At 34.7% G+C, this 27766-nt stretch overlaps 2 protein-coding genes across 6 annotated transcripts in view; both read right to left on the bottom strand.

The window, feature by feature from the left end:
* LOC115211079 (cyclic pyranopterin monophosphate synthase) overlaps positions 1-15008 on the bottom strand; it is a 17572-nt gene extending 2564 nt beyond the window's left edge. The window contains exons 1-2 of one of the 5 annotated variants that reach the window (XM_036502473.1): positions 4033-5412; positions 3482-3975 (exon numbers count right to left, since the gene is read on the bottom strand). The gene's annotated coding sequence lies outside the window, so the exon portion shown is untranslated. Of the gene's footprint in view, positions 1-2769; positions 2956-3464; positions 5415-14997 lie in introns of those variants that run through there. The other 4 variants (XM_036502476.1, XM_036502475.1, XM_029779966.2 and 1 more) reach the window with 4 other exon arrangements.
* On the bottom strand, positions 9907-27766 carry LOC115210378 (centromere/kinetochore protein zw10 homolog). The gene is made up of 7 exons (XM_029778947.2): positions 27363-27766; positions 24219-24421; positions 21226-22361; positions 15353-15528; positions 12444-12653; positions 11571-11705; positions 9907-11417 (listed from the first exon to the last, which is right to left on the bottom strand). The coding sequence occupies exons 1-7, from the start codon at positions 27403-27405 to the stop codon at positions 11035-11037; spliced, it is 2286 nt and encodes a 761-aa protein (XP_029634807.1). The 5' UTR covers positions 27406-27766; the 3' UTR covers positions 9907-11034.

Below are 27766 nucleotides of genomic sequence, written 5' to 3'. Positions count from 1 at the left end.
CAGTTTCCATCTACCAAATCCACTCACAAAGCTTTGGTCGGCCCAAGGCCATAGTAGAAGACACTTGCCCAAGGTGCCACACAGTGAGACTGAACCTGGAACCATGTGGTTGGTAAGCAAGCTACTTACCACACAGCCACTCCTATGCCTATAGTCACAAGTAACATCAAGAGCCACCTAGATGCTAGTAAAATTATCAATGAATATCAGCATGGCTTTAAAGCATAATATAACTTGAAAAGTGGGAATAGTAGTAAATCAACAGTAACCTTTATATTACTGGGAATACCATAGGATTTGGGGCTGAGACCAGTCATTCTTCTTATACATATATGGTTTGCCTAAAGTAATCACCTCCTCCTCACTAAAACTTTTTGCAGACAACCTCTTGATAACTAAACCCATAAATATCAACATAGATACACATTCCTTATTGTAAATCAAATCCCCATTGAAACTTGGGCCAGTATATGGCAAATAAAATTTCATATCTCCAAACATGTAGCAGCCACAATTGGCCTTCTGGAACATTAACAACCCAATAAAAAGCATTTAAACTGAATTAACCAATTTAAATAATTTGCTGTTGCCATCACTAACAATCTAAGTTTTGACTGACAACTCTTTATATTATGGCTGTAAATTAAAAAGATATACATTACAAATACAAATGATACTAAATTTTCTAAAAAGACAAGGATACTTCAGACATTCATGTGTAATAATGCTTTTTTGTGGCTGTGTGGTAAGAAGCTTGCTTCCCAATTACATGGTTCTAGGTTCAGTTCCTCTGTATGGCACGTTGGGTAAGTGTCTTCTACTATATAGCCCCAGGCCTACCAACTTAGTAGTTCGGCAAAAGCGATCAATCGAATAAATACCAGGTTTAAAAATAAACGGGGCTAATGCTGTTTTGCACCTCTCCTTGAAAAATGCATCTTTTGGAAAAAAATTTTTGGGGATTCCTACGTTTTAGATGACGGGAATTACAAATATGCAAAAAAAGATTTTTTTTAAATTTCATCCCCACTACAAATTTAAATTTTTGATTTTGTTTACTTTAAAGAGATCGTAGAGAATTGACGAACATATGCAAATCGAAATTAAAAGAGAAACAAACATTAATATTTAATAATCAAATTTTAATTTTTTGCATATTCGTAATCTCCATCTAAAATGTAGGAATCTGAAAAAAACTTTTCAAAAAAATGCATTTTTCAAGGAGAGGTGCGAAACTGCATTAGCCCCCCCAAAAAAAAACAAACTAGGTACTGTGGTGGATTCATTCAACTAAAAATTCTTCAAGGTGGTGCACCAGCATGGTCGCAGTCTAATGACTGAAACGAGTAAAAGATAAAATGGTCCAGATGGGGGATATGTAAATGGAACCCTTTCCTCCTTAATTTTTTAAAATTTTTATGGAATCTCACGTTTTTTTTTTTTAATGGAATCTCACGTTTTAGGCTATTTCGATTCTGAAAAAAAATTTTCAAAAATCGCAACTTCAGAATTTCAATTTCACCCCCCCCCCACCTCCCCATTTCTTCATTTTTCACTTTTCCGGGGTTGTTTTTTGGGAGGGGGGCGAAATACGTACAAAAATAGGGAGATTATGATTCTGAAAAAAAAATTGTTCATAAAATTTCAATTTTTCAAAAAAAAAAAAAAAATTACCCCCATCGTCCCACCTCAAGCAGGCTATTTACATGCTAGAAATAACAGCCAAATCTCACAAAACTGCGATAACATAATGAAAGAAATGTGCAATCAATCTACACGCTAAGGGTTGCTGAGGCATGGAACAAACTGCCGGTATCAGTTGTTAGTTGTCGGAGCACTGCATTCTTCAAAACTTCCATGCTTCCTGAGATTCGCCAACACTACACCTGAATTTCTCCCCTCCATACACACTTCCCAGACATTTGTACATTACTGCATATGCTTTATACGCACTTTTGACAAGTTGTGGTGCACCTGAGCACTGCATACAATAATTTAATTATTATTACTCACTTTCCTGCAAAGATTTATTTCAGAGTGATTTCCCGCAATAATATGAAATTAAAGAGTATTTTTTTGTGTTCGAGAAATGTATAGAAATTCGGGAAGTTTGTCTTCGTAGTAAGTAAATCCATACATTTCTCGTTATATTGATTCATCGACGCGGGGCCATTTCATGTCGCCCGATGATCCAGTCACATACTTTAGTCGTCTTTTGATACGGGACCAATAGGCCTCAAAGTAGTTCGTGCAAGCGCCAGTTTCAGGATCGACGAAATTCTTTGAATGGTTAACCGTTCTGTGAATGTAACCCAGCTGGCCCATTTGTCTGTATGTATTATAGTAACGGGTAACACATTTTCAATTATAACAGCTTCTAGTGTTGCTGCGCTTCTATCGCAGTTTGTGAGATTTGGCTGTTATTTCTGGCATGTAAATGACCTGCTTGAGGTAGGGGCGATAGGGGGGTAATTTTTTTTTTTTTTTTGAAAAATTGAAATTATACAAACAATTTTTTTTCAGAATCATAATCTCCGTATTTTTGTACGCATTTCGCAAAAAAAAAAAAAAAATTCTGGAAAAAGTGAAAAATTAAGAAATGGGGAGGGGAGGGGTGACATTGAAATTTTGAAGTTGCAATTTTTGAAATTTTTTTTTCAGAATCGGAATTAAGAGGGGAAGGGTTCCGTTTACATATTCTCCATCTGGACCGATAAAATATATATTTGACAAAGTAATGATTATATCAAATATAAGTAGTGACTCAATTGTTTTGTATAGGGGACAAAAACGATAAATGCAGCATCTAACTCTGATGAAGTCACTACTATGAATGAATCGAACAATTGTTAAAAGTACAATTTATACAATTACATACACATTTCATCGTTAACATTAAGTATAAAATATGTAATTGACAATTGAAAAAAAAAAAAAACAAATCTAAGGGACATAACTCTAATGGATTTAAGCTTTTCTGTTTTTCTTCCTTTTCCTCCACGAAGACCACCAGGATATTCGAAGAGCACGGATTTTTCAAATTCATTTTTTTGTACCACATCGGTGAAAACGGACAAAATCCAACATGTGTAGGTATGCCCAAGTGGACGTAGAGAAGTGTGTCCCCACCCCACGACTTTGTGCAAAATTCCATTTATAAACATTCATGTTTCTAAAAGTAATGAGGAAACTAAGTTGATTCGTGTGTATTTTTCGAAACTCCAATTTCAGTCCTTTGGAAAAAATTTTTTTATCAAATTCCGCTATAATTGGAATCTATACCATTTGAAAAGCATTTATAGAAAACTTCGTTTAAAAAAATATCAATTTTTCTGAAAGTTATAAGGAAACAAAGTTAATGGGGGTACATTAGGTATGTCGGATGAGCTATTCCGAAAATCCGTCTAAGCACCAACACACATACACATAAAGCTTTAAAAAGACATACACACAGAAATAGTTGTAACATCAAGAGACTCACCGACATCAAACACGGTCATGTGTAGAGGAACAAACAGTAATTGTCGCACTCTGAGATCGACTCGATCACCTCCGAAGTAGCCACCTAGAATTTATAGACATATAGATATATCCAGACTGTTTATACCGTGCAATTTCATCGATGTGTGTCGGAGTGTGCCTTATAGTCTTCAATTTCACAGAGACGTGGAATAAATAGAAACGTACATCTTCTGGATATAACCTCGTCGGTCGGACGGCTATCTGCATGCCATAAGATTGACTAGGTCTGATCTGGGGGCTTCACAACAACCCAAGACTATATAAAAGTTACTTAGTTCACTTGTATTGGAATTTGCTTTTAGTCAAGAGTAATCTTCTTATCGTACGCAATATCTTCTATTAATAGATATATGATTAAGAAACAAATATCTTCATATTTCAGTATTTAAAGAAAGAAAATATATAATGAAACTAATTCGAAATGTCCTCTGTTTTATAGTAAAACATGCAAAACTTATATTGGCAATCTTTCGTCTCTAGTAGACCTTTCCGTCGATTTCCGTAAAAAACTGATCGCCCTTATATTTATGTACTTGTCATCATTTGAGATGAAAACATTGGAATAGCGTTTTTTGAAAAATAATAAATTCTGAATGTTTCTGTACAATTTCAAATGTTTTAATTTTTTCTTTTCAAGGGTGAAAAATGTTGTAACACATGTAAACAACACTTTAAAGGGAGGAAAGCGGCGTGATTCAAATTGGGACTTATAATAATGGGGAATAGTAAAAGATTTTACCGAAACGAATAAGTAAAATATTTAAACTAGGTAAATCATAAATTCCATTAAAATTTTTAATTTTGATTTTTTTCCCAAAAATTTTGTTTAGTTTATAATTTTTTGTACTACTTTTGCTTATATAAATATGACAGTCGTATTCCCTTCTTGTACCTAAACATATTTTGTGTGACAAATTTTCCTCGAGAGGAAGTATTACATATGTACAGTAAAAGGAATAAGTTTCTTTTTCTTTTACAAAATTGGAATCTTCCTTATTCAAGGCAAAAATGAATCTTAAATGTACTTTTGGGAAAATACATTAAAAATTGGAATTGTAGAAATGATGCATTTCAGGAAAGCCAAATCAGATTTTTACATCTCCCATGGTCTTAATTTTGAATACGTTGCTTCCCTCACCCAGTTTATAAATTGAATTGTAAACTTAAGAGAAAACATTCTTAGACAAAATCGAAGAAATCTTGGAAAAAAAAGTTTCTTTACACAGAATATGATCACAGAGAATAGAAAGTGGCAATCCAAAACAAAAGATTTCCCAATGTATGAGGTGTGGGGAAAGTCTGTCTGAAATAATTGCCAGCATCATCAAAGCCACCGAGATTTTTGTCGTGAACAAGCATACACCTACGACAAATATCACCCACAAAGTCAAACCAGCCCGCTACCGTACGCTCCGATACTCGTATCTCATTTAATAGCATTTTCCGAGGACAGTCGGTTGACCATAAGTAGAGCAGCTGAGTAGCTTTGTAAAGAGGTAATTTAGATTTTGAGAAAATAGATCCTTCCCGTACCGATTTTTCTTTCTTACACTTACGACAATTCCATTTCTTCACGTCTGTTGGATATTTAGCGACATCTGCAACAAGACGCATGGGTTCTTGACACTGTTCGCAATTTCTCGTGTTCGCTAGTAGGTTGTGTTTTGTAAGCCATCGCATCGTTCCCTCCAAATCTCGACTGTTGACACCATCAAGAATCATTTGCTCAAAACTTATTTCCAAATTGCACAAATCTCTTAAAGGTATTGGTGAAATATTTTCAGGAAGGATTGAAGTAGGATTGCGTGGTCTTGGCATAATCGTGAAGTTAGAGAAATGACTAAACACCCTCACACGGAAGTAGAACGGTATTTCATTTTCTAAGAAAGTGAAAGTGTAGAATAGTAAATTCTGTTGTGTCTGGAGAGAGTGATTTTCTTTTTGTGCCTTACAAAAAGAAAATGACTCTCCCCAGACAAAACAGAATATGCTTCAACACACGAACTCATATAAAGAATCTTGCAAACCAAATCCCAAAACGAAATAGAATAGTAAAGTTTCGCTTTTAACATTATTATAAATACTAGCATAGTATTTATGAAAGAAAATAACATTATCAATACAATGAGAGAAATCATTGATAAATGTCAGCAATCGAATAAATATATGCATATACACAGAATTAGATACGGTTGTAACGTCTCGGGTGAAAATATCGGCCTCATAATGAGAGTATATATCTCTCTATATAATATATATATATATATATATGTAATTAATATAATATAAATATATGTATATATACATACGTATATGTACATACCAACATATATATGTATATATACATGCATATATGGGTACAGGACGTCAACAGACGTAAACAAAATGAGAAACGAGAACATAAAAAGCAAAAGCATAGAAAACGAACTTTTTTTCGAACAACGAAAGAAACAAATAGAGAAACGAGACAGGCAACATAAAAGAACATTCCCTTCATCAGTTGTCCCCTGTTTTATATATTCCGCGTTTTTAGGTAGGGACAAGACGTGACTTGGTTAAAACAGTCCTTCTCGCAAAGCAAATTAAATAAAATTTGAGATTTTTTAAATATATATATATATATATATACACACACGTTATGTGGACAATATGTATGCACGTTATATAATTTCCTTTTGTACCCACCCCCATAAAAAAATTTTTAAATATGAACCCTTTACTCAGTTTATTGTTTTGTTCCTTGTCCGTCCACTAATGGCCTCATCTCGACCTTGTCTTGTTTTGTTGTATTTCGGTCCCATGCCAGCAAGTTTCTCGCCGGTGGCTCCAGAATTGGGCAAGGAGACAGTAAAACAAACTGTCTCTCTCTCACAAGGTCTTTTTCAATTTCTATCCAGATCTATTCACAACGCTTTCATTGGTCCTACAATAAAGCATAAAACTGTATATATATATATATATATATATATCTCATCGTTATTTAATGTCTGCTTTCCATTCTAGCATGGGTTGGACGATTTGACTGAGGATTGGCGAACCAGATGGCTGCACCAGGCTCCAATCTGATCTGGCAGTTTCTACAGCTGGATGCCCTTCCTAACACCAACCACTCCGAGTGTAGTGAGTGCTTTTACGTGCCACCGGCATGAGGGCCAGTCTGACGGCAATGACCACTCTCAAATGGTGTTTTTTACATGCCACCTGCACAGGAGTCAGTTCAGCAGCACTGGCAACGACCTCATTTGAATATATATATATATATAACCTTCTTTATATATAAATATCTCTATCTGTGTATATATATGTATGTATCTACACATATGCATATGTATTCATATAAACCTATGCATGTATGGTTCTAGATGCATGCATGTTTGTTTCCATTTCTTAGAGTGGTGAAATCTGTAAAATGTTATTCTCTTCTTAGAAAAGCAAATATTTTGAAAACAAGAGTTCTATGCTTAATTTCATATATATTATTTATATATATGTATGTGTGTGTGTGTGAAACTGATAAACTAAATATAATTTATGATAAAAATTAGCAGTTTTATTTTGATTAAAACAGCAGTGACTTACAACAGTGCAAAACCATTTTGCCTGCATTTAGTGTCTCTGATCATCTCTTACTCCATTTGTTGTTTTACTCTTCTTTTCTGAGTGTGATCAAGACACATATTGCATTTTATTATATGTAAGATAGTTACTGTGAAATATTGGATAGTGAAGGCCAGGTAGTTGATCATGATTTCTGAGTTGGGAATGAAAGTAGATGGTGAACTGATATATTGAACATGTGCACAAGAAATACATGGTTGAGTCACAAGTTTATTCATATTACGAGCTTTAATTAATAGTTCAAACAAATTACATACAAAAAGCATTAATTCATCAAAAATACCCCATCATAATCTATTGTCTGTTACCATTGTTGTACCAGAAGCTCGACTCCATGCTTATACAATTTGGCTGGTTTAGAGGCAAAAAAACTCCCTGCATCTGTTTTCAACCTCCATCCATGCAAGAAATGAGCTATGGTTTGGAAAAGGTGGTAATCTATGGTACAAGGTTTGGACTGTAAGCTGAGTGAGGCAGCACTTACAGTCCCTCAAGTTTGTACTTGGTTGTATTGGCTATGTGTGCTAGGACATTGTCATTCTGTAGCAGGACATGTGCTAGGACATAGTCAATACAATGTAGCAGGCTTTCAAAGTATCATATACTTGCTGCAGTTGAGCATTTACAGTATGACTATCTGAGATAAGCTCAACCCACTGCCTGGGTAACATTCAACTTATGTTGTATTATCACTTCAAAAATACTGCTTCATCTATTTCAACAATTCTGCTGGAACCACCATTATTTAATGGATTGTTGAGTAAATCCTTTGCACATGTTTCTCATAATTGTTGTAATCAACAGCTGTGGTGCAGCTGATTCCTAATTCCTCTTCATAAAAAACAGAATGCCACTCCTAAGGGTGCCCTTTTCCAACCATGTGTTTTTCTGATGCAGACATTACTCATGGCACTTCTGTACAGTGACAATACATACTTCTGTGGTGTAGTTGCATGCTCATAGCATGTTATTTCTGATACATCTCCTTTGGTAAAATGCTTCTTCCTCTGCCTTCTTATTCTCCAACAGACTAACACAACTCACTGCCAAGGAGCTCATGTTAGCCCTTTTATTACCAACCCGGCTCTGAGTACAAATGTTTTGTTTTCATAAGTTTTGAATTAAAATCTTCCTCCAAATCTTAGTTACAATTTATGTTCCTGACACTAGCTGAATGATAACTAAATTATTTTACTAAATTCTTTGTTATATTTTAAGTAATTGAAAGAAACACAGAGCATCTAAAAATAATTACAGTAATAAAAGGGTTAAAGCAAAAGAAAATCAGACTTGTGTTTAAGACAAATCCTATTTGCTGCACTCCGACTGGAAATATATAACAGTAAAATGCTATTCCCATAGAAACAGACAATTGTGACTTCTGGTACAGCAGTAATAGAGGCTTCCAATTGTTAAAATGATAACTTTGAAAGCTTGCAACTTTTTTTTTGTTACTTTCTAGAGAAAATGAACATGATTTTTGTCATCAGCAGGTAAAACTACATCAGTGTAGGAAATTTGAAAAAGCTTCTTGGGATTAGAAAAAAATTTAACAGACCCCAAGACCACAATATTTCATTATATAGCTTCTGTTCTAAGAGAGTAATGGTGCATACTGCAGAGAATTTATTTCAAATAGATTTGGCAACCACATTGAGGCTTACTTATCCCCACCTCATCATCATCAACATCTGTTTTCCATGCTGGCATGGGCTGGACGGTTTGACTGGCAGGCCAGTAGGCTGCAACAGGCTCCAATCTGATCCTCCCTCATCTAACTATTGGAGATTTTCTGTGAAAGCAAACAAATCTATATTGAATACCCAAATGTTAGCATTTCATCACCCTTCCATTACAAACCATTCTTTTAAGAAAGAATTTTATTTGTTACCATTTCAACATCAAGTGTCTCCCCCATCACGCCTGTTATAACCTTTTTAATATCAGCATCAGAAATCTCTATGGATTCGAAGAATATTCATTAATAATAGAGAACGTTGTTACTGCAACTGTTTTGTAAATTAAAAATCAAAGGGTGTGTGTGAAGGGCATCCAGTTGTAAAAACCATGCCAATATAGATACTGAAGCCTGTGAGGTCTTCTACTTAGCCAGCTCCTATCGAACCGTCCAACCCATGCCAGCATGGAAAGTGGACATTAAATGATGATGATGATGAAAACACACACACACACGTAATTGCAGTTGTGACTGCATGGGAAAAACTTTGCATTGCATCCAAATGGTTTTGGGTTCAGTTTCCTAATATTTTCTCTCTTCTTTAGTCATTCTTCAAATACTGTTTTTTCACATTGGCACAATGCTACAAACTTGTTCTGAAATACTATGATAATCAATAAAACTACAAAACTAAACCTTTATAGATTTGTATCTGAATTTTATAACTGAATTCGTTGTTTCCATTAATTAATGTTCACATTGTATTTTATATTCATAAGTACATCCATCTAGCTATTGATGTTTAACCAATGTTTTGACAACTTTAGGCTTAATTTTGTGATGGAGCAGTTATATTTTTTTCTTGAAACAAAGTAAATGTTGGATCAACTCAAGTAAGACATAATATTACTATAGTTGAGGTTGTAAGTGCTTTTTGTTTTACTGATTTGCAAACCTTGCAAATTAACTTTGAGGAAATTACAAAAAAAATTTAAGGAAATAGAATGTTTATTCCACAGCAAATAACAAGAAGTCAATTGGATATAAACAATTTTTTATACTATTTATAGAAAAAAAGTCAGCAAGGATAAATATAAAAAAAATTTGTATTTATATATATATTTTTATATAAAATGTTTCTGTTAATGTACAAACTGTAGAATTAATATGGGAAGAAATTTTGTATGCATTTGTGAGAAATACTGTCAGAGGAGAGAGAGATAGAGACTGTGTGAGAAGATATGAAAGTGCTTATGCATAAATAAAATAAAAACCAAATGTAAGAGAGGCTAAAATATATTAAAACTGAAAAGTCACCCAATTTTCCAGAAATCAAATTAGCCTTTATTTAATAATGAAGTCCATTATCATATGAATGGATGCAATATCTGCTTTAGATAAGGAAGAGAGTATTCAATTTACATCTGCAAAGGTTAATATAGACAAGCAGATTGAAAGAGAAATACATGTACATAATATAAAACAGGCCTAGTAGACATGTAGCACCACTGAGACTCTGTATGTAGCCTGTGAAAAATGTATAAATGATATAAGCAAGCTAAGGAATAACCCCACAAAATGTTCCTCCTCTTAATCTATAATTAGTTTATTGAACCCATTTGATGCCATCCTATCCAAAACTCCCTGGTTCTATGATACAAATTTCCTGTTTTAAAGTGATATAAATTTAAACTTCCCCTCAATATTCCAGTGTTAAATTAACCAGCTTAATAACAGTTATTTTTTTCAAAAAATTCAATATTTTAAAAATTAAATGAAATAAAGGCAGTGTATTTCAACAGAAATATGGTCACAAAAGGCTCGAGTTGAAAATCTATTGCATCTCACAGCACTTTCCCCACTAAATACAGCCAATACTATTTTCTGAGGTGTGCAAGCCAGACATTGCAAGTCAAGACAACAAAAAAACAATGTGTTGTTGTTTAGATCCAGGTTAAGCAGACCTACAATCAAAAGCATTTCTTGCTGTGATCATCCCTTCATTTTCTGACAGAATGTATGTAGTGTTTGTGTGTGTATGGAGAGAGAGAGAGAAAGAGGGATAGCAAACAGATATGACAGACAAAATATGTTAGGAAGGATGAAAGTCACAGGTGAAAATCTTCAGAGAAGTTGAGTAAAATGTGACATGTAACTAACAGAAGTTTGCAAGTCCCATACTTTTAAAGCTACAGTTGTTATAATTAACTAAGGAACTATAACCGAGCTAACACAGCAGCTCGTCTGTCAGTATTTTGAAATAGAGCTTGAATCAACAGTTTCATTTCATTACTTGAAAACTCATGTGCTAAAACGCCTTTGCCATCAGCCCACCGGTCAGAAATTTCTTGTAAATTGGCATTAAGAACAAAAATGAGTTCTTTAAACTTTATCCAGCTAGGAATGTTCCGTTGTAACTGAATTTTGACATGAGCATTGTTACTTGAATCATCATTATGTTTCGTACAAAACAATGGTTCAGCTTTCTCATTCAAAAGACAAAGCAGTTGATGCAGGTGACTGGCTTCTTCTGCACTTATGTCCACTAAATTTATGATGCTGCTAATCATTTCCACCAAGACACAGTTTATAAGTGCACCTATAAATGGGGATAAAAAAAAAATTCTTATATTTAAAATTAGAAAAAATAAAGGAACAAATTTGGAAGTTACAAAAATCAAAATGTTAAGAACTAAATTATGAGATAGCACATCAGAAAGACAGGAATAAATAAGTAAATAATATTACAAACCCATAGCTTTGAAGTAGATATTAGGAGGAAGAATGTCTTCCCATACTGTTTTTAGGTGGTTCAGCTTGTAGACAACTTGCTTAATAGAGCGCTCAGCAGAAAAACGGTTTCTTTCGTCAGAAATGGAAACAAATCCTAGAATTTGAAAACATCCAGAGATATAAAGGAGAAAAAGGAAATATCAAAAGAATCATACAAAAGTGACATCAAGTATTCCCCACTTCTGATCATTATTATTAAATCAATGACTAGTGTTTGTGTGTGACACTGCACAAGAAACTGCATAAAAATACATTGGTCTGGTTGTGTGGTGAGAAGCTTGCTTTCCAATCACATGGTTCAGTGCCACAGCATGGCACCTGGGCAAATACCTTCTACCATAGCCTCAGATCAACTAAAGCTGTGAGTGGATTTGGTGGATAGAAACTGAAAGAAGCCTGTTGTGTATGTATACATATGTGTGTGTCTGTCCCACCACCACTTGACAACCAGTGTTGGTGTGTTTATGTCCCTGTAACATAGAGGTTTGTTAAAAAGAAAATGATAGAATAAGTACTAGTCTTTTAAAACAAAAAGTACTGGAGTCTATATATTTGGCTAAAAATTCTTGAAGACAGCACCCCAGCATAACCACAGTCTAAAGACAAATATAAAAGAAGTTGATTCAAAGATCTTGCTGATTCTACCTGAGAATTATGTTAAGGGAGTATACATGTCTGCAGAATACTCAGCAGAAAACTCATGGTTGGAAATTCTAAAACAGATCCGTTTTATAATTTATATATATATTTATACAGATACATACATTGATTAAAAGAAAAATAAGAAAAGAAAACATCAGAAAATGTTCATATAAATTTATAAAAACTTTACCTGCAGCAGAGCTAAGGCATTCAAGAATATCCTTTCTTTGTGTTGCCATTTGTTGCAACAAATCCCCTGTTCCAATTGAACGGATTTTCTGAATTAGGTCCATGAATGTACCTGCACCCTCACACAGTGGAGGTGGTAGCATACGATTGAATTGAGGCCCAAGGAGCATAAGATGATGAGCTATGTACATACAATTGTTGTAGTGGATGGCTGCAATATAACAAAATATTTAAAAAGTTTAGGATTCAAATACACAAAATATCATCAACTTTCTAAAATGAAGCAATGTTCTGTTACACATTGTGTCAATTTTAATGCTACACCAGTGAAAGTTAGGTAAATATTTATCTTAGGTGTGGGAAACTGCCATTCAAGCAACATTATTAATTATTGTTTTTCATACGAGATGAAGCTTAAAAATTTTAGAGGATGAGATATAGAATGTGACAACATACTTTCTCAAGGATAATGGCAATATAAAGGAAATTAAACAATACCAATTGAAAATGAATGTCAGGACTCAGATTGTTTGCTGGAAACTTACTAATATATTGCATCCTCACTATTAAAATAATGATGATAGCAAGTGAGAAATATAATTATAAACTGATTTCTTCTTTTGTATAAAAGGTAAACTCAAGGTATCACATGAAGTGTGGTGCCAAACAAGTTGGTGAGTGCAGAGGAAATAGAATGATGAGAATGGATTGAGCCAAGTATTCATGTGCAAAATAAATTTATAAGGAAATAAAGGATAAAAAAAAAAGAACTGATTATAAGTGGCTTGAGCAAGTAGCTGGGTATCAGAAGCATTTTGCATTGTATGTAGGAGAAACAATTGCATAATTTAGATGCTGAGGTGAAAATTACAATGAATTTTTGGTGTAGAGAGTACCTGTGGCATAAGAAATGCTTGAGAGACAAGAAGACGCTGGATTGAGATGTTGCATTGCAGATCCTATCAATCCATGCCAGTATGGAAAAGAGATATCGAAATATTAATGACACAGATGTAACTATTGTTGTCTATTTATCAACATGAGATGGTATGGTAAATTACTAAACTAATAGTTGCTTTCTAAGATAGTTAAATATATCACTACCAAATAGTTTATATTTCTAACTTTTAGTAAAGGACTAAGTGAAAAGATACAAACTAATAACATTTCATTAGAGACACCTGTGTCTTTCTTAATAATATTATTGAAACCTCTCCCTCATCACTTATTTTCTTTTCTGCAGACACAGAATCAGTGCAGGGTTACTCTTAATAAATCCAGAAGAACCCAGACTAGAACACACTGAATCAAGCATGTGTACTTCCTTTAGAATCTCATTCTAATTGGATATACCAAATCACTGGTCAACAAACTGTATAGAACTTATCCTGACCACTGTACTCTACAATCCTGTATATGATGGAATGCGAAATACAATTGCAAACAAAACAGAAGTGCAGTTTATCCAATGTGCAGGACCTGTGAACTGTTCTGAAATGATTGATTAGTTACCTCTATGTGACTGAGTCCAATAGATTAAGGCTGAGGTAAGACTAGTCAAAAACTAAAGCATTGCTACACACACAGTTTTATGAGTGTATGGTTTAAGAATTCATCAGGCATCTAAACTATATTTTTGATTAATTGACTTACAATATGAAGAGAATAGAAGTGGATAGAACAATTTATGTACTCATGATTTCATAGATGTGTACACACACAGACAGTCAGAATTTAATTACATATTCAAAGTTTGAACAGAGAAGTGTTACTTCAAATACTAGCAGTATAAATGAAAGAACTCAACACAGAAAATGGAAACCAAAAAGAAATCTAAAAGCTATTATTTCATTCAGGTGTTAAGAAATATTTAGCTTCTACTGAATCTATTTATAGATTTTCCACACATTACCACTTACTGTCAATAACAGATCTGTCCCTCTTTTTCTCCCACTACCATTGTTTTCAATACTTGATTGAAGTTTCATGGCATATGTCCTCTTATTATTCTTTTTATTATTGTTATTGCATTTAGTGACAAAAAAAAAATTCCTGAATGTTCACTGAAGTCTATAACTCAGTGTCTGCACAGATTCTGGAAACATTTGATAGTATATATGGTGCTACTTGCTAGTATGTATGCAGATTGCTTTTGTGATGATACTGTGTTTGAAAACAATGTCTGGCATGTATCTATATCTAATTTATAATCGCAAAGCAATGGACCTTCAAAACCACCCTCTATAAGACCATCACTGTCTCTGAACATAACTGGCTGTTCAAGTGTTTAATCACATTTACACTCTTCCATACCTCCCCATCTCTACTGCACTTTAAGTCAAATGACTAGTCAGAGCTCTGACAGTTCTATGCTAACTACTTTATTCCTGCCAACACCTATTCTTCATCCCTGAATGATCAGAAACAGTTAGGCATGTCTTGGGAATGTCTCTCCACATCTTACATGCAACCAAAACTCACAGACCTAAATGATTCATTCATAACTGTGTTGTACAATAAAAAACACTTTTTAAATTAAATTTTTGAAGGTCTACCAAAATCAAATGCTTTTTAGAAATGCAGATCAATTAGTTCTCAGTAGAAATATGAAAATATCAAGTACCCAAACAAATATCTTTGTTTATTTCTGGGTTCTTAATATTGTGATTTTTCAAACATCCTTTCAATTCTATGAGACAATATGTAAACTTCTATGAAACAGTAAGATATGATTGAGATAAGCAATACTTTACTAAAAATAATGCACTCTTGAGCCAACACCATGACATAGATTCAAACCCTACATTTATTGCAGTTCTAACTGGCACCATCATCTTTGTGATCTCACTGTTATTTTTTTCATCCATTAGTTCTAAAAGACTGTAAGGAAAATGTAAAAATGATTCCTACCAGTTAATTGTGGTAAAGTGGTCAAACGTTGTTTGTGGTAAGTAGGAAAAACACAACAAAATATCTCAAACATATTTCGCACAGCATAAAACATCTTAATGGCACATGGAGCAGAACTGGATACAGCTTCTGTGAGGGTTTCATAGGATAATGTTATTAGCTTCACAACAGATTCACTACAAAAAACAAAATATAGACATATCAGTAAAAGAAAGAAATCTTTTAAAGAATAACAAATACATAAAACTTTGTCTATATATTAAGTAGATTCAGAAACATTTTATACATTCAAAATTTTACAAATTAATCCTTTAAATAACAGATTCTCAATAATTACAGCAGCTTTGTTTGAAATTAATGTTTACATTAAGCTATTGATGTTAATATTTATAATTCTAATTTGGTCTTAACCATTTAGCATGTAAACAGGCCACATCTAGCCCAAATGTTCAATCAGATTTACATTCAAACCAGCTATCTCTGGTCTATCACACCTATCCTACAATGTCATTCTAAAAATAAACAATCATATTATCAGAATCTCAAAGCTAAGAGATAATGCTTGATTAATTGAAAACTGAATATGTAAGGATTACATTTGACAGAATAATCTGAATGCTAAAGGGTTAAATATTCATATTTGTTGATGTATGTTGTGTATGTTGATGTATCTTTTAAGATATAGCAAACAGATTTCAAATATATAATTACCAAAGTTAATGTAACAATAATGGAATAGTTTAACAAAAAATATCCAGGCCAAAGTGCTTCCAAAATTAACCCTTTCATTACCAACCCGGCTGAAACCGGCTCTGGTTTTAATAAGTTTTCAATTAAAATCTTCCACCAAACCTTAGTCACAATTTATGTTCCTAACACTAGCTGAATGATAACTAAGTTATTTTACTAAGTTCTTTGTTATATTTAAAGTAATTGAAAGAAACACAGAGCATCTCAAATTAAATACAGTAAAGAAAGGGTTAATGTTTATTTTAATATATGAATCTTATGGAATGATAATGGCTCACTTACCCTCACTAACCCAAAGAAGAAAGAGGTAAAGAAGTGTTGTTACGAGAGGTTGCTGAATGAGGAGAATGCATAAGAGACTTCACCAGGTACAAATAGTGGACAGCTACTAAAATAATTGACAGCAATATGGTCAAGAGCTCAACTAAGGATACAGAATAAAGAAAACAGCTGAACCAACAGGGATAATCATTGGTATACACCACTGCCTCTTTATTATCATTTTGAATATAGGGGATGTATAAAAGTTGGAAAGATATCAAGTAAGTATGTTCTACTTGATGTGTTATGTTAGTGCTCATAAATAGCAAAGCACAAATGAGCTGAAAGAAAAACCGAGTATAAGAGGTATTACACACAGTGTGCAAGAGGAAAGACTGTGCTGGAATAGACATGAGATACTATGGAGAATTAAAATTGGGTAAAGAGGATCCAAGTGATCAAGTGAAAGGAATTTGTGGAAGAAGTATATAGCTATTTGGTAACAAGACATATAAAACACCAATCACTTTACAGAGTGTACTGGGTGCTTTTTACATGGCACCAGTATGGGTGCTTCTCACATGGAATTAGCATGGGCGTTGTACATCCAATTTTAACTTGGATGAGCTGTATGAACACCACAAACTGCAGTAATCATTCTGAGAGATCATCTTGTATTGACGAATAATGCTAAAAAAATCAGATTGTATTAGCAGATGAAACTTCATCAGCACCAGTGTAGGACTATTGTATTGTGATTTCATGCCATCACACTATTGAAAATACATGCGTGAAAATGGCTAGTGTATTTCACTAGTGAAAATACGCTATTGTATTTTTATGCCATCAGCAATAGACACCTAAACACGGAATGCTGGGCCGAAATTTCATCACGCTTCATATCATCACCAAAACGGCATCACAAAAACTAGGCTTTTTTCTGGGCTAGCTCTGATTAATTGACTCTCTACAAAGCTCATTGTCATACTGTTCACATATATGGAACACAACTATTTATGACACTAACATCCTTGACCACATCCAAAAGGAGGCCTTCTGTTAAACTAGCAAAGGTTCACACCCCAATATCCTATAGATGTGTTGTTTCTTTCTCTTCCTGTTCCATCTGAACAAACTAGTTTCAAAATTCCTCCCTCTAAATCACAAAAAGCTGACAGGCTCTGTATAAATAAGCTATTAGCAATGGAAGCAGTATTTGTAATGAATATTAATTTGTATTATATTAGTTTGATGAGATTTTGGCCCAACATTCCATGTTTAAGTGTCTATTGCTGATAATGGGAAAATATGCTGGAATCACATAATACAACAGTTCTAACACTGGTGCAGAAGAAATTTCATTTGCTGATATAATCTGTGCATTTTAGCACTATACATCTATGAGATGATATCTGAGGACGATTACTGCAGCTTATGGTATTTGCACAGCACATCCAAGTTAAGTTGGATGTACAAATATATTAATATTCATTACAAAGATTGTTTCTGTCACTAATAGCTAATCATCAATCTTCACCTATCTCCACATGAGGCAATATTTTCCCATTGATAGACACGACAATGATGCTCGTTCATAACAATCTCATGACATCTAGACAAGGGCACATGCAAAAATACACACAGATAGACAGGCTTTTTTCAGTTTCTGTCTACCAGATCCACTCATAAGGCTGGTTAACTCATGGCTAAAATAAAAGACACTAGTCCAAGGTGTCATGCAGTGGGACTGAACCCAAGACTATATGGTTGGGAAGCAAGCTCTTTATTCAGTCTCTGGACTCAGATACAGTTTATCAGTTTCACAAACAATTAACTTAAATTTAACAAAAAGCACATAGGCATGCAGCTACCTCCTCCAATACAGATATATAATCTAAAAAAATATTTACCCCAATATTAAGGTTATTGAATGAAAAACAAAAACTCTACTATACATGTGACCAGTTTTCTAATATATTTCAGACTGATACGAAAATAGGAACAAATTCTTTATTCTTCAAAGAAATTATTTTAATTGCAACATTAGCATCTGAGTTACCAGAAAGGTCACTTTAGCCCTTTTGTTATTGTATTTCTGTTGAGATGCTCTGTGTTTTTTTCAATTAATTTTAAATATAACAAAGAATTTAGTAAAATAACTGAATTATTAAACTAGTATTAGGAACATAAATTGTGACTAAGATTTGGTGGAAGATTTTAATTCAAAACTCATGAAAATAAGACATTTGTACTACAGAGCCAGAGGCGGTTTCAGCTGGGTTTGTATCAAAAGGATTAGTCAATCAAGAAAACAAACAAAAAAAAAAACTGGTACTTGAATGTTTTGATGATTAAATATCTTGGATGGAGCGTGGTGGTAATAATGCACAAAATATAGAGGTTCACAGAAATACAATAAACACTATATATATGTAGTATGGTGTTATATATATATATATCATCATTGTTTAATGTCCATCTTCCATGCATAGGTAGGATGGTTCACAGGAGCTGGCCAGGTAGAAAAACTACCCTATGCTACTGTTTTGGCAGGATTTTAATGGTTAGTTGCCCTTCCTAACACCAACCACTCTGCAGTGGTTATATATATATATGTAGTATGGTTATATATGTGTGTGTGTTTAGTAGTACTGGAGGCCATTGTTCATTGGCACCCACCTCTATCATTCACTTCACCGTACTACCCATATGAGATGGCGCTGAATCTTTCCTAATCAATCCCTTTCACCATCCTTACCACTCTCCCTCTCACACCACAATGCCTGTGAAATGAGAGATAACCCCCACCTTGACTGCAACTCTTCTGCTAGCCATCATACCCTCTTGTCCTATGATTGACATATATCATTCATCAAACATCCCTACATATATCTGATTGCTCTCTCCTTTACAGCTAAACATGTAATTGTCATCACTGCCACTCATTAACTCCTAGCACTATTGTCTCTCCCATTTTTGACCCCCCACACTAGCACTCTCTCTTCCTTCCTCTATCACCCTCTCACTCTTTTATTAGCCCCTTCCTTACCACTGGTTAGAATGTTGGATTCACGATCATAAGATTGTGGTTTCAATTCCAGGACCAGGTGATGCATGGTGTTCTTGAGCAAAACACTTCATTTCACATTGCTCCAATCCACTCAGTTGGTAAAATTGAGAAATCCTAAAATAAACCAGAGTCCCATCCATGCAGGGACATATATGCAAGAGAAACTAGAAAACCAGCCCTATGCTTCTTACGGAGAAAAGTGGACTAACCACTACCAACTCTCTCACTCAATAATTCTATTCTTTTCATCATACTATTGTTTTTCTTAACATTTCACCTCAGTTTCACTTTTGTTATTACCCTCTTATGGTAACTGCTTTACAGATTGTACTGGGTGCATTTCATCATGGCACCAGCACTAGAGAGGCTGCCTTGCCAGCCTCCAGGACTAATTATTTCTCTTTACAGTGATCTTTCAAGGTAATCATAACTAAGATGGTGAAAGAAGAGAAGATATGTAATGAAAGAAACACTAATAGAAGAGGATGATACAGGAGGGAGTAATGGAAGAGAGAGAGAGAGTGACAGCTTCATATTGGTTGTTGGTAAAGAGAGCAAACAGAAGAGCAATGTCAACAGTACAAAGATATTACAATAAGAAAGGGTGATGTTGCAGATATGGCCATGTGATCGAGAAATTCACTTTCTAATCATGTTGTTTTGGGTTCAGTTCCACTGTATGGCACCTTGGGCAACTGTCATCTACTACAGCCCTGCGCCAACAAAAGCTATGTGAGTGGATTTAGTAAATGGAAACTGAAAGAACCCATTCTGTGTGTATGCGCAATCATCCCCATCATTTACTGCCCCTTTTCCCAGGCTAGCATGAATTGGATGGTTTGAAAGGATCCAATAAGCCAGGGGACTACATTGATCTTCAGTGTCTATTTTGGCATGGTTTCTACAGCTTGGTGCCCTTCCTTACATTCACTGGTTTGTAAACAGTAGCTTCTTGACCATATCATTTGCTTGTAGTCCACCACCAAAGCATGTCTGGGGTTCTAGACATGTCATGCAATCTTCATAAATAAATACTGCATTCAATCAATGCCATTTGTTTCCAAATCTCAGCTTAAAACATGTCCAGGCTGTTTGTGATTTGATAGACTGGGAGTTTACTACTTCACTCAGAAACAAGAGGAGTTGATGACATAAAGAGCATCCAGCTGTAAAGCTGCCCCATGTACACACACAACAAGCATTGCACAGTTTCTACCTACCAACTTCACAAAGCATTGGTTGATATATATGTATGGATCAAAGGTGGTGGTCAATAAGCAATTTTGCAGTCGAGGATAGCAAAGCAAATGGCTGATAAATGTTTTGAGCTAAAATTAGAACATGGAAATTGTAGTTGTGATACCCGTGCCGGTGGCACGTAAAAAGCACCATCCCAACATGGCCAATGCCAGCACTGCCTTGACTGGCTTCCATGCCGGTGGCACATAAAAAGCACCAACCAATCGTGGCAGTTGCCAGCCTCCCCTGGCACCTGTGCCAGTGGCATGTAAAAGCACCCACTACACTCACGGAGTGGTTGGCATTAGGAAGGGCATCCAGCTGTAGAAACACTGCCAGATCAGACTGAAGCCTGGTGCAGCCTCCTGGCTTTTAAGACCCTAGTCAAACAGTCCAACCCATGCTAATATGGAAAACGGATGTTAAATGATGATGATGATGACACAAGAGCAGCTGGCCATAAAAGATTTGAAGTTAAATGGAGTCAAGAAGAAACACTTAAATGTTAATGAAAAGAAAATGAATTTTGAAAGTGATTTACACCATTACTAACCTTATATGACATGTAGGTAATCTAAAGGTATTATCACTAAGATGAGTCTCATTAGCCAATATTTCTATTTTCTTGGCTTTCTTAGTAGCTGGAGCTTCAGAATCCAGTGAAGGCAATTCTCCAAGAGGTTTGTCATTAGATATTACTAAAGTTTGATGAATCTCAGAAGTCATTAATTTGTGTGCTGCTTCAAGAATCTCCTGACATTTTTTATTTGCAAAGAGAACATTAACATTCTCCATAAAATCTTTCAAGGAGGTAATTTTCTCATCAATAAATGACATGTCAGACATTTGATTTTGAAATGAATTCACCACTGCAATAACATCATTGAACTTTTCTAAATCTTTGTTATTACAAGGAATTGCATGTAAGAGACAGTCTTGGACAATTACTCGACATATTTCTTGAGAATTAAGGCAACCAAAACGTTCCATCAGAGAAATTGCTGGCTGTGTACCATCATTGGAAGAGGTAAGAGGAACAGAAAAGAGATTTTCATTGAGTTTCTTCATAATTATAGCAATTTGAGAGAGAACATCCTCAGGACTGGTCTGACTTTCTTCATTAGGAGGATCAATGGCAAGAGCCAAACAAGTGCCTTCTGATTGCTCAAGTAGTCTGGTTGGATTTGTGATAATTGGCTTAATGAAATAATTAAGAAGGTTGTTGCCAAATTTGACAAGCCATGGATCTAGAATATCAATCTTCCACATAGCTTGTACCGTTTCCTGAAGTATCTTATCATTTTTTGGAGGAATTATTATTTTTAATTTATTGATTTTTCCTTCAGCTGAATTGATGTCATGAACATCCCATACAATATGTCGCTTCCAGGTTTCATTGAGTTCTGGAATAAGTCTCTCGTTCTGAATCTTTATTTCAGTTTGGATGGCATTTAAAATTTTTATTTCCTCCTCGCGCACATGGACTGGCTTGGAAAGAATTTTTTGGAGGGTCAGCAAATTTCCAGTTACTTCTACAAATTTAGTGTGACGAAAGGCTTCATCAGCTGACTCAAGGTGCTGATTCAAAACGAGCAGTTTTTCAAGAAAAGACAGTGTTAACGTTGCTTCCTCTCGTTGGCTGGACAATTTTTGGAACTGATTATTTGATTTATTCAACTGGGAACTAATCTGAAAGACAAAGTAGAAATTGCAATTATGTTTTTGTATATGACAACACACAAATCTTATTATTCAAATTATAGTATTAAATGCTTATTTTAATTAATAATCTATTTTGCCACATACCCATAACACAGCTAGAACAATTTTGAAATTAAACAATTAACACTTATAACACTTAAACTATAAAATGATAATGAAAACAAACATATTTTCAATAAATGCTAACCACTACATAATTTTTTTTTAGTAGTCTTATTTCAATTACAAATACAAGATATACCAGTGACTTCACAGTCTTTCTTTCAGCTATTGTTTAGCTCTAGGTTAGCCGTGATTGAGTAAAACCTATGATTACAGGCATTCCAGCTATGACCATCCTGTCTTTTTGCATATCAGGAACTATATTATCTAGTGTGATTTTCATGAAGATGAAGACAGTAACGTATAATTTAAGAGAGATTTGGCTTAAAGCAGAATTTCTATGTAAGCACAGGTGAAACAAAACTTGCTTGTGGAGGCAAAATTTCTACAGCTGGATGTTCTTTCTGTCACCAACTTTAATCAGTTTTCCAAATTATGTATTTTATTTCCATTTCACTGATCCTCATATATCAAGAGTGGGATTTTTGCTTACAAAGGCACTACTTTCAGTCAGTGTCTGTGGGGGACATGTGGAATGACATTCATAAACACATACTTTCCTCCTAGCAATTCCACTCACAAAACAGTTGGCCTGAAGCTATACACCATACCTGAAATCACATGGGTGTGAAGAAAACTTTGCAACCACATAACCATTGTATATATGTGTGGATAACTGTTTTAACATCCACCTTTTCATGCTTACAAGGATCAAATGGAATCTGTTCAGGTAAATCTCTGTTCAAACTTCAATTGTTTCCATGCAAAGATACATTTCTATTTTCCTATGATTGGACATGTCATCACAGAAAACTGGAAAAAAGGACACTGCTTGTATTGCAGCTATTGTGCAATGCCAAGACAAGGAGGCACAGATGGTTATACACATATATAAATATGCACAACAGGATTTTATCAGTTTCTATCTGCTAGATACATCAAAAGGCTTTGGATGGACCAAGGTTATGACAGTTGCCTAAAGTGCTACATAATAGGACTGAACCAAAAATCAAATGGTTAGAGAAAATTCTTAACACACACACACATTTATGTGTGCATATGTTTACATTCTACCCCTTTATATGACGAGAGAAAATAGTAATGTCAAATTCATATCACCTATAAACAATGTCCTGTAGTTCTGAATTTTGTGAGGACAAGTGGAACATATATATACTTGAAGAAAATGTATGGCGTAGGAGTGGCTGTGTGGTAAGTAGCTTGCTTACGAACAACATGGTTCCAGGTTCAGTTCCATTGCGTGGCACCTTGGGCAAGTGTCTTCTACTATAGCCTCAGGCCGACCAAAGCCTTGCGAGTGGATTTGGTAGACAGAAACTGAAAGAAGCCCATCGTGTAAATATATATATATATATGTATGTGTGTATATGTTTGTCCCCCCAACATCGTTTGACAACTGATGCTGGTGTGTTTATGTCCCCATAACCTAGCGGTTCGGCAAAAGAGACTAATAGAATAAGTACTAGGCTTACAAAGAATAAGTCCTGGGGTCGATTTGCTTGACTAAAGGCAGTGCTCCAGCACGGCCACAGTCAAATGACTGAAACAAGTAAAAGAGGGTTAGCACACAGGAAGACTATCAGGCCATAAAATACTGCCCCAAATTAGTTCAAGTCATGTCAGGATGGAAAAGGAGATGTTAGAGTGAACAAATATATTTTTCATCATGCATAGAAGATAAAAAAACAAACAAACACTAACCTCAGTATTTATTTCCGTCTTTACAGTTTTCATCTCCCCCTTCAAGTTTTCTACTCTTTTGGAGAGTTTTTGGGCAATAATCAATTGGGGGAGAAAGTCAACATATTTGTTTTGGATGATATCATGAATATTTACTTTCATCTTGTTGATTCTTCTGCTCAGCTCATTCAACTTGGTTGTGATGTCATAATTTTCTGAAGATGCTACAAGAATATGAAAATTATAGAGATTTTATAACAGCTGTCTCAAAATCCTACACTCCATGAGTAGAGACTGGGTAATAGAAATTGTGCAGAAGAACAGTGTGTGTGTGTCTGCCATGTATACAAGCTTATGTTCACTGATTTGTTGAGTTGTTATATACATTACTTAACGATTTATTAAACAGAAATCAATGTCTAATTGTTGTATGAATGCATGCAAGTGTGTGTGTACACACACAGTTATCTAAAATCCACATTTTTCTGAAGATTGCTGGTTTTTTTATAACTATATGAAACTGATAGGTAAATTCGCTGTTATGAGAATATTGCATATTACTATTATTAATGATTATATATATATATATATATATATATTACTTCTTCCAGTCATTGGACTGTGGCCACGCTGGAGCACTGCCTTGAAGGATTTTAGTCAAATAAATTGACCCCAGTACATTTTTTTAAAGCATGATTGGTCTCTTTTGCTAAAACACAAAGTTAAGGAAGCATACACAAACCAATATTTGTTGTCAAGCAGTGGTGGTGGATAAATAAACACACACACAGGAATGTAAAAAGCACCAGTCAAGCGTTGACGATGCCAGTGCCACCTCACTGGTTCCCGCGCTGGTGGTACATAAAAGCACCCACTACACTCTCGGAGTGGTTGACATTAGGAAAGGCATCCAACTGTTGAAACCTTGCAACATCAGATTGGAGCCTGGTTTGCCAGTCCTCAGTCAAACCGTCCAACCCATGCCAGCATGCAAAGCGGACTTAAATGATGATGATGATATATATATATATATTTACACACACGATGGACTTCTTTCAGTTTCTGTCTACCAAGTCCATTCACAAAGCTTTGGTTGGCACAGGATGCCACTCAGTGGAACTGAACCTGGAACCATATGGTAAGGAAGCAAGCTTCTTACTACACAGCCATGCCTGTGCGCTCAAACACAAAGGTTGTTTCCCAGTGTGCTGAATAGTCATACATAATCTGAGGATTCAGTAGCGATCAATGTAATGACCGTTAGAGTGAAATAAGTTTAAAGACTGACCTGACAATGAACACGTCACAGGCAGAAATAGAAACTATTGACTCTTTGGATTGTATTTTGAAATTAGTATCAACTTAACCAGGAGCAGCCCTCGGATATTTCAATAGTTAAGCTCCCAGACAGAGCAGGCCAGTGACCAAAGGCATTTTACTTGAATCTTTCCATTATTTTTAGGCATAGTGTATCTAGGAATATTTTTAGATAATGTATACGTGTTCTTTTTTTCATTTTTGTTAACTTGTAGGGTAACATTTGAAGTGAATTTGATTGAATTACTAGCAAACACGGCGATCAATTAGACTCGCGTGTTGTCTCAGTTACTAAATTCATTGGATAACACACCTCAATCGCAATGTCGTCATATTTCGACGTAAACAACTGATATTTAACAGTGAGACTTAATTTCATAAGGATATATGTGTGTTTATATAATAATACAATGTGCGAGCTAAATCAATTTAAGGCATTGCTGGTTATATATTTGTGAAAAGAGCAAAAAGTCACATTATGCCTACAAATGTGCTATAAAACAAATAAATTAGTCAGAATTGGTGCCTACCCACCGACTTTGTTTCCCCATAACTTTGTGAAAGATGTTTTCAAATGCAATTTTGCAGAGGCACATTTTAAACGACTTAGATTACGATTATGTTGATAACATAAAGAAGAAATATTTGTAAGAATTTTAAATCATTCTCACCTGATATATTTTATTGGAATATAACATGTATTTATATGATGCTCTTAAGAGTTAATGGGAGACCCCAAATTGTAGTTATGACAGAAATCATATGTGCGTAATATTGAGAAACAGCAATAACAGGATTAAAAGACAAAAAAAACCCCTAAAAACAAAGGTAGAATAAAAGTGAAATGTCCCACGCTATAATACTTTGTTCGCTACTCCTATGCAGGAAGTACAGTAGAGATATTTATATTTATTTAATCAACAAAAGTTTTTTTTTCCTGTATTCGTCTTACCAACTACACCAGCCACAGAAAAACGCTTTCTATCGGAAGTAATAGACGAACTTTTATGAACGAAAGCTATAATATAACCCTTAATTGGTTCTTCGGTAAACTAATTTCTAAAAACAATTAGAAAACCAGTTTGAAAATAAAAATATCTGTTGCTCTAATTCAGATTTATATTATATATAGATCATCCTTAAATCTTTTGGCATTTAAAGTTAGGTCAAATGTTAATGTAATTTCTTCAAGCACCAAATGTTAGACGAAAACCAACAATTGTTATTGTATTCCTGTAACGTAGTAATGACAAAGATACTCCGCGCGTAAATGCCAATGTACGTTAGAGTATGTGTGTGTGTATAATATATATATATATATATATATATATAAACATAGCTTTTAGTTTGCTTCAAGATTACGCTGTCGATAGTAGGGAAAGATACAAGAACATATATACGTTCATCTTTTGTATTGTCAACTTTTATTAATTGACATTCTAGTGAGAAGGAAACACCTGTAGTCATAACAATATTATACACCAGCAGACGTCAACCCTCACACGCCAAACGTAACGATCAAAGGCATTTCAGTCGTGACCATCTCGTCTTTTCAGGGAGAACGTAGAAGTACACAATCTAAAGCGCTGTCCTTTGATTAAAACAATACAATGTGATTTTGAGGGAAATGTGACAACTATTTTTATCACGATCAGCATCGCGTACAAGGTTCCCTCCTTAGGTCGTTAATAACAATAGTGGCGATGAGGGTGGGAGAGAATGACATAATTAGGAAAGATATCGCAAACAGAAGTATTTGTTGATATATTTTGAAATCAAAATGGACTTGGTTCTTAAATAGAAATTAAGAATTCTTCTGACAATCAAACAGGCGTGAATTATACTCACATTCAGACAGAATTGCCTTGAGAGACGATGAAGTCGCCGCCATACTTATCCTTCGACACGAGGCGCCAACCACTCAAAAGCCTCAATTTGAATTTTCACCCCACTGAATGCTGGGTAACAGAATTCGTCTTCATTGCGATATTGCTGACGTGAAAATACCTTTCAGAAGAGTATTCTTGTACTGATGTATTTGTCAAAAAGTGAATTGAAAATTTATCGATCAATTGAAATTATCCAAACAATTAGTAGATAAATATTTCTTCAAAAGACGTTTAGATCATATACAGCCTTTCAAAGGATGTTTGAAAATCTAAAAACAACAGTCAAGGGTAGTAACTCTAATATGATCAGCGGATCAAATTTCTGGACAATACAATGTAAATTAAAGCGGTTCTGGTTTTTAC

This window comes from Octopus sinensis, linkage group LG4, assembly GCF_006345805.1.
Source record: "Octopus sinensis linkage group LG4, ASM634580v1, whole genome shotgun sequence".
Taxonomy (NCBI): domain Eukaryota; kingdom Metazoa; phylum Mollusca; class Cephalopoda; order Octopoda; family Octopodidae; genus Octopus; species Octopus sinensis.
Note: the sequence above shows the minus strand (reverse complement) of the source record. Positions and strands in the feature narration are given on the sequence as shown.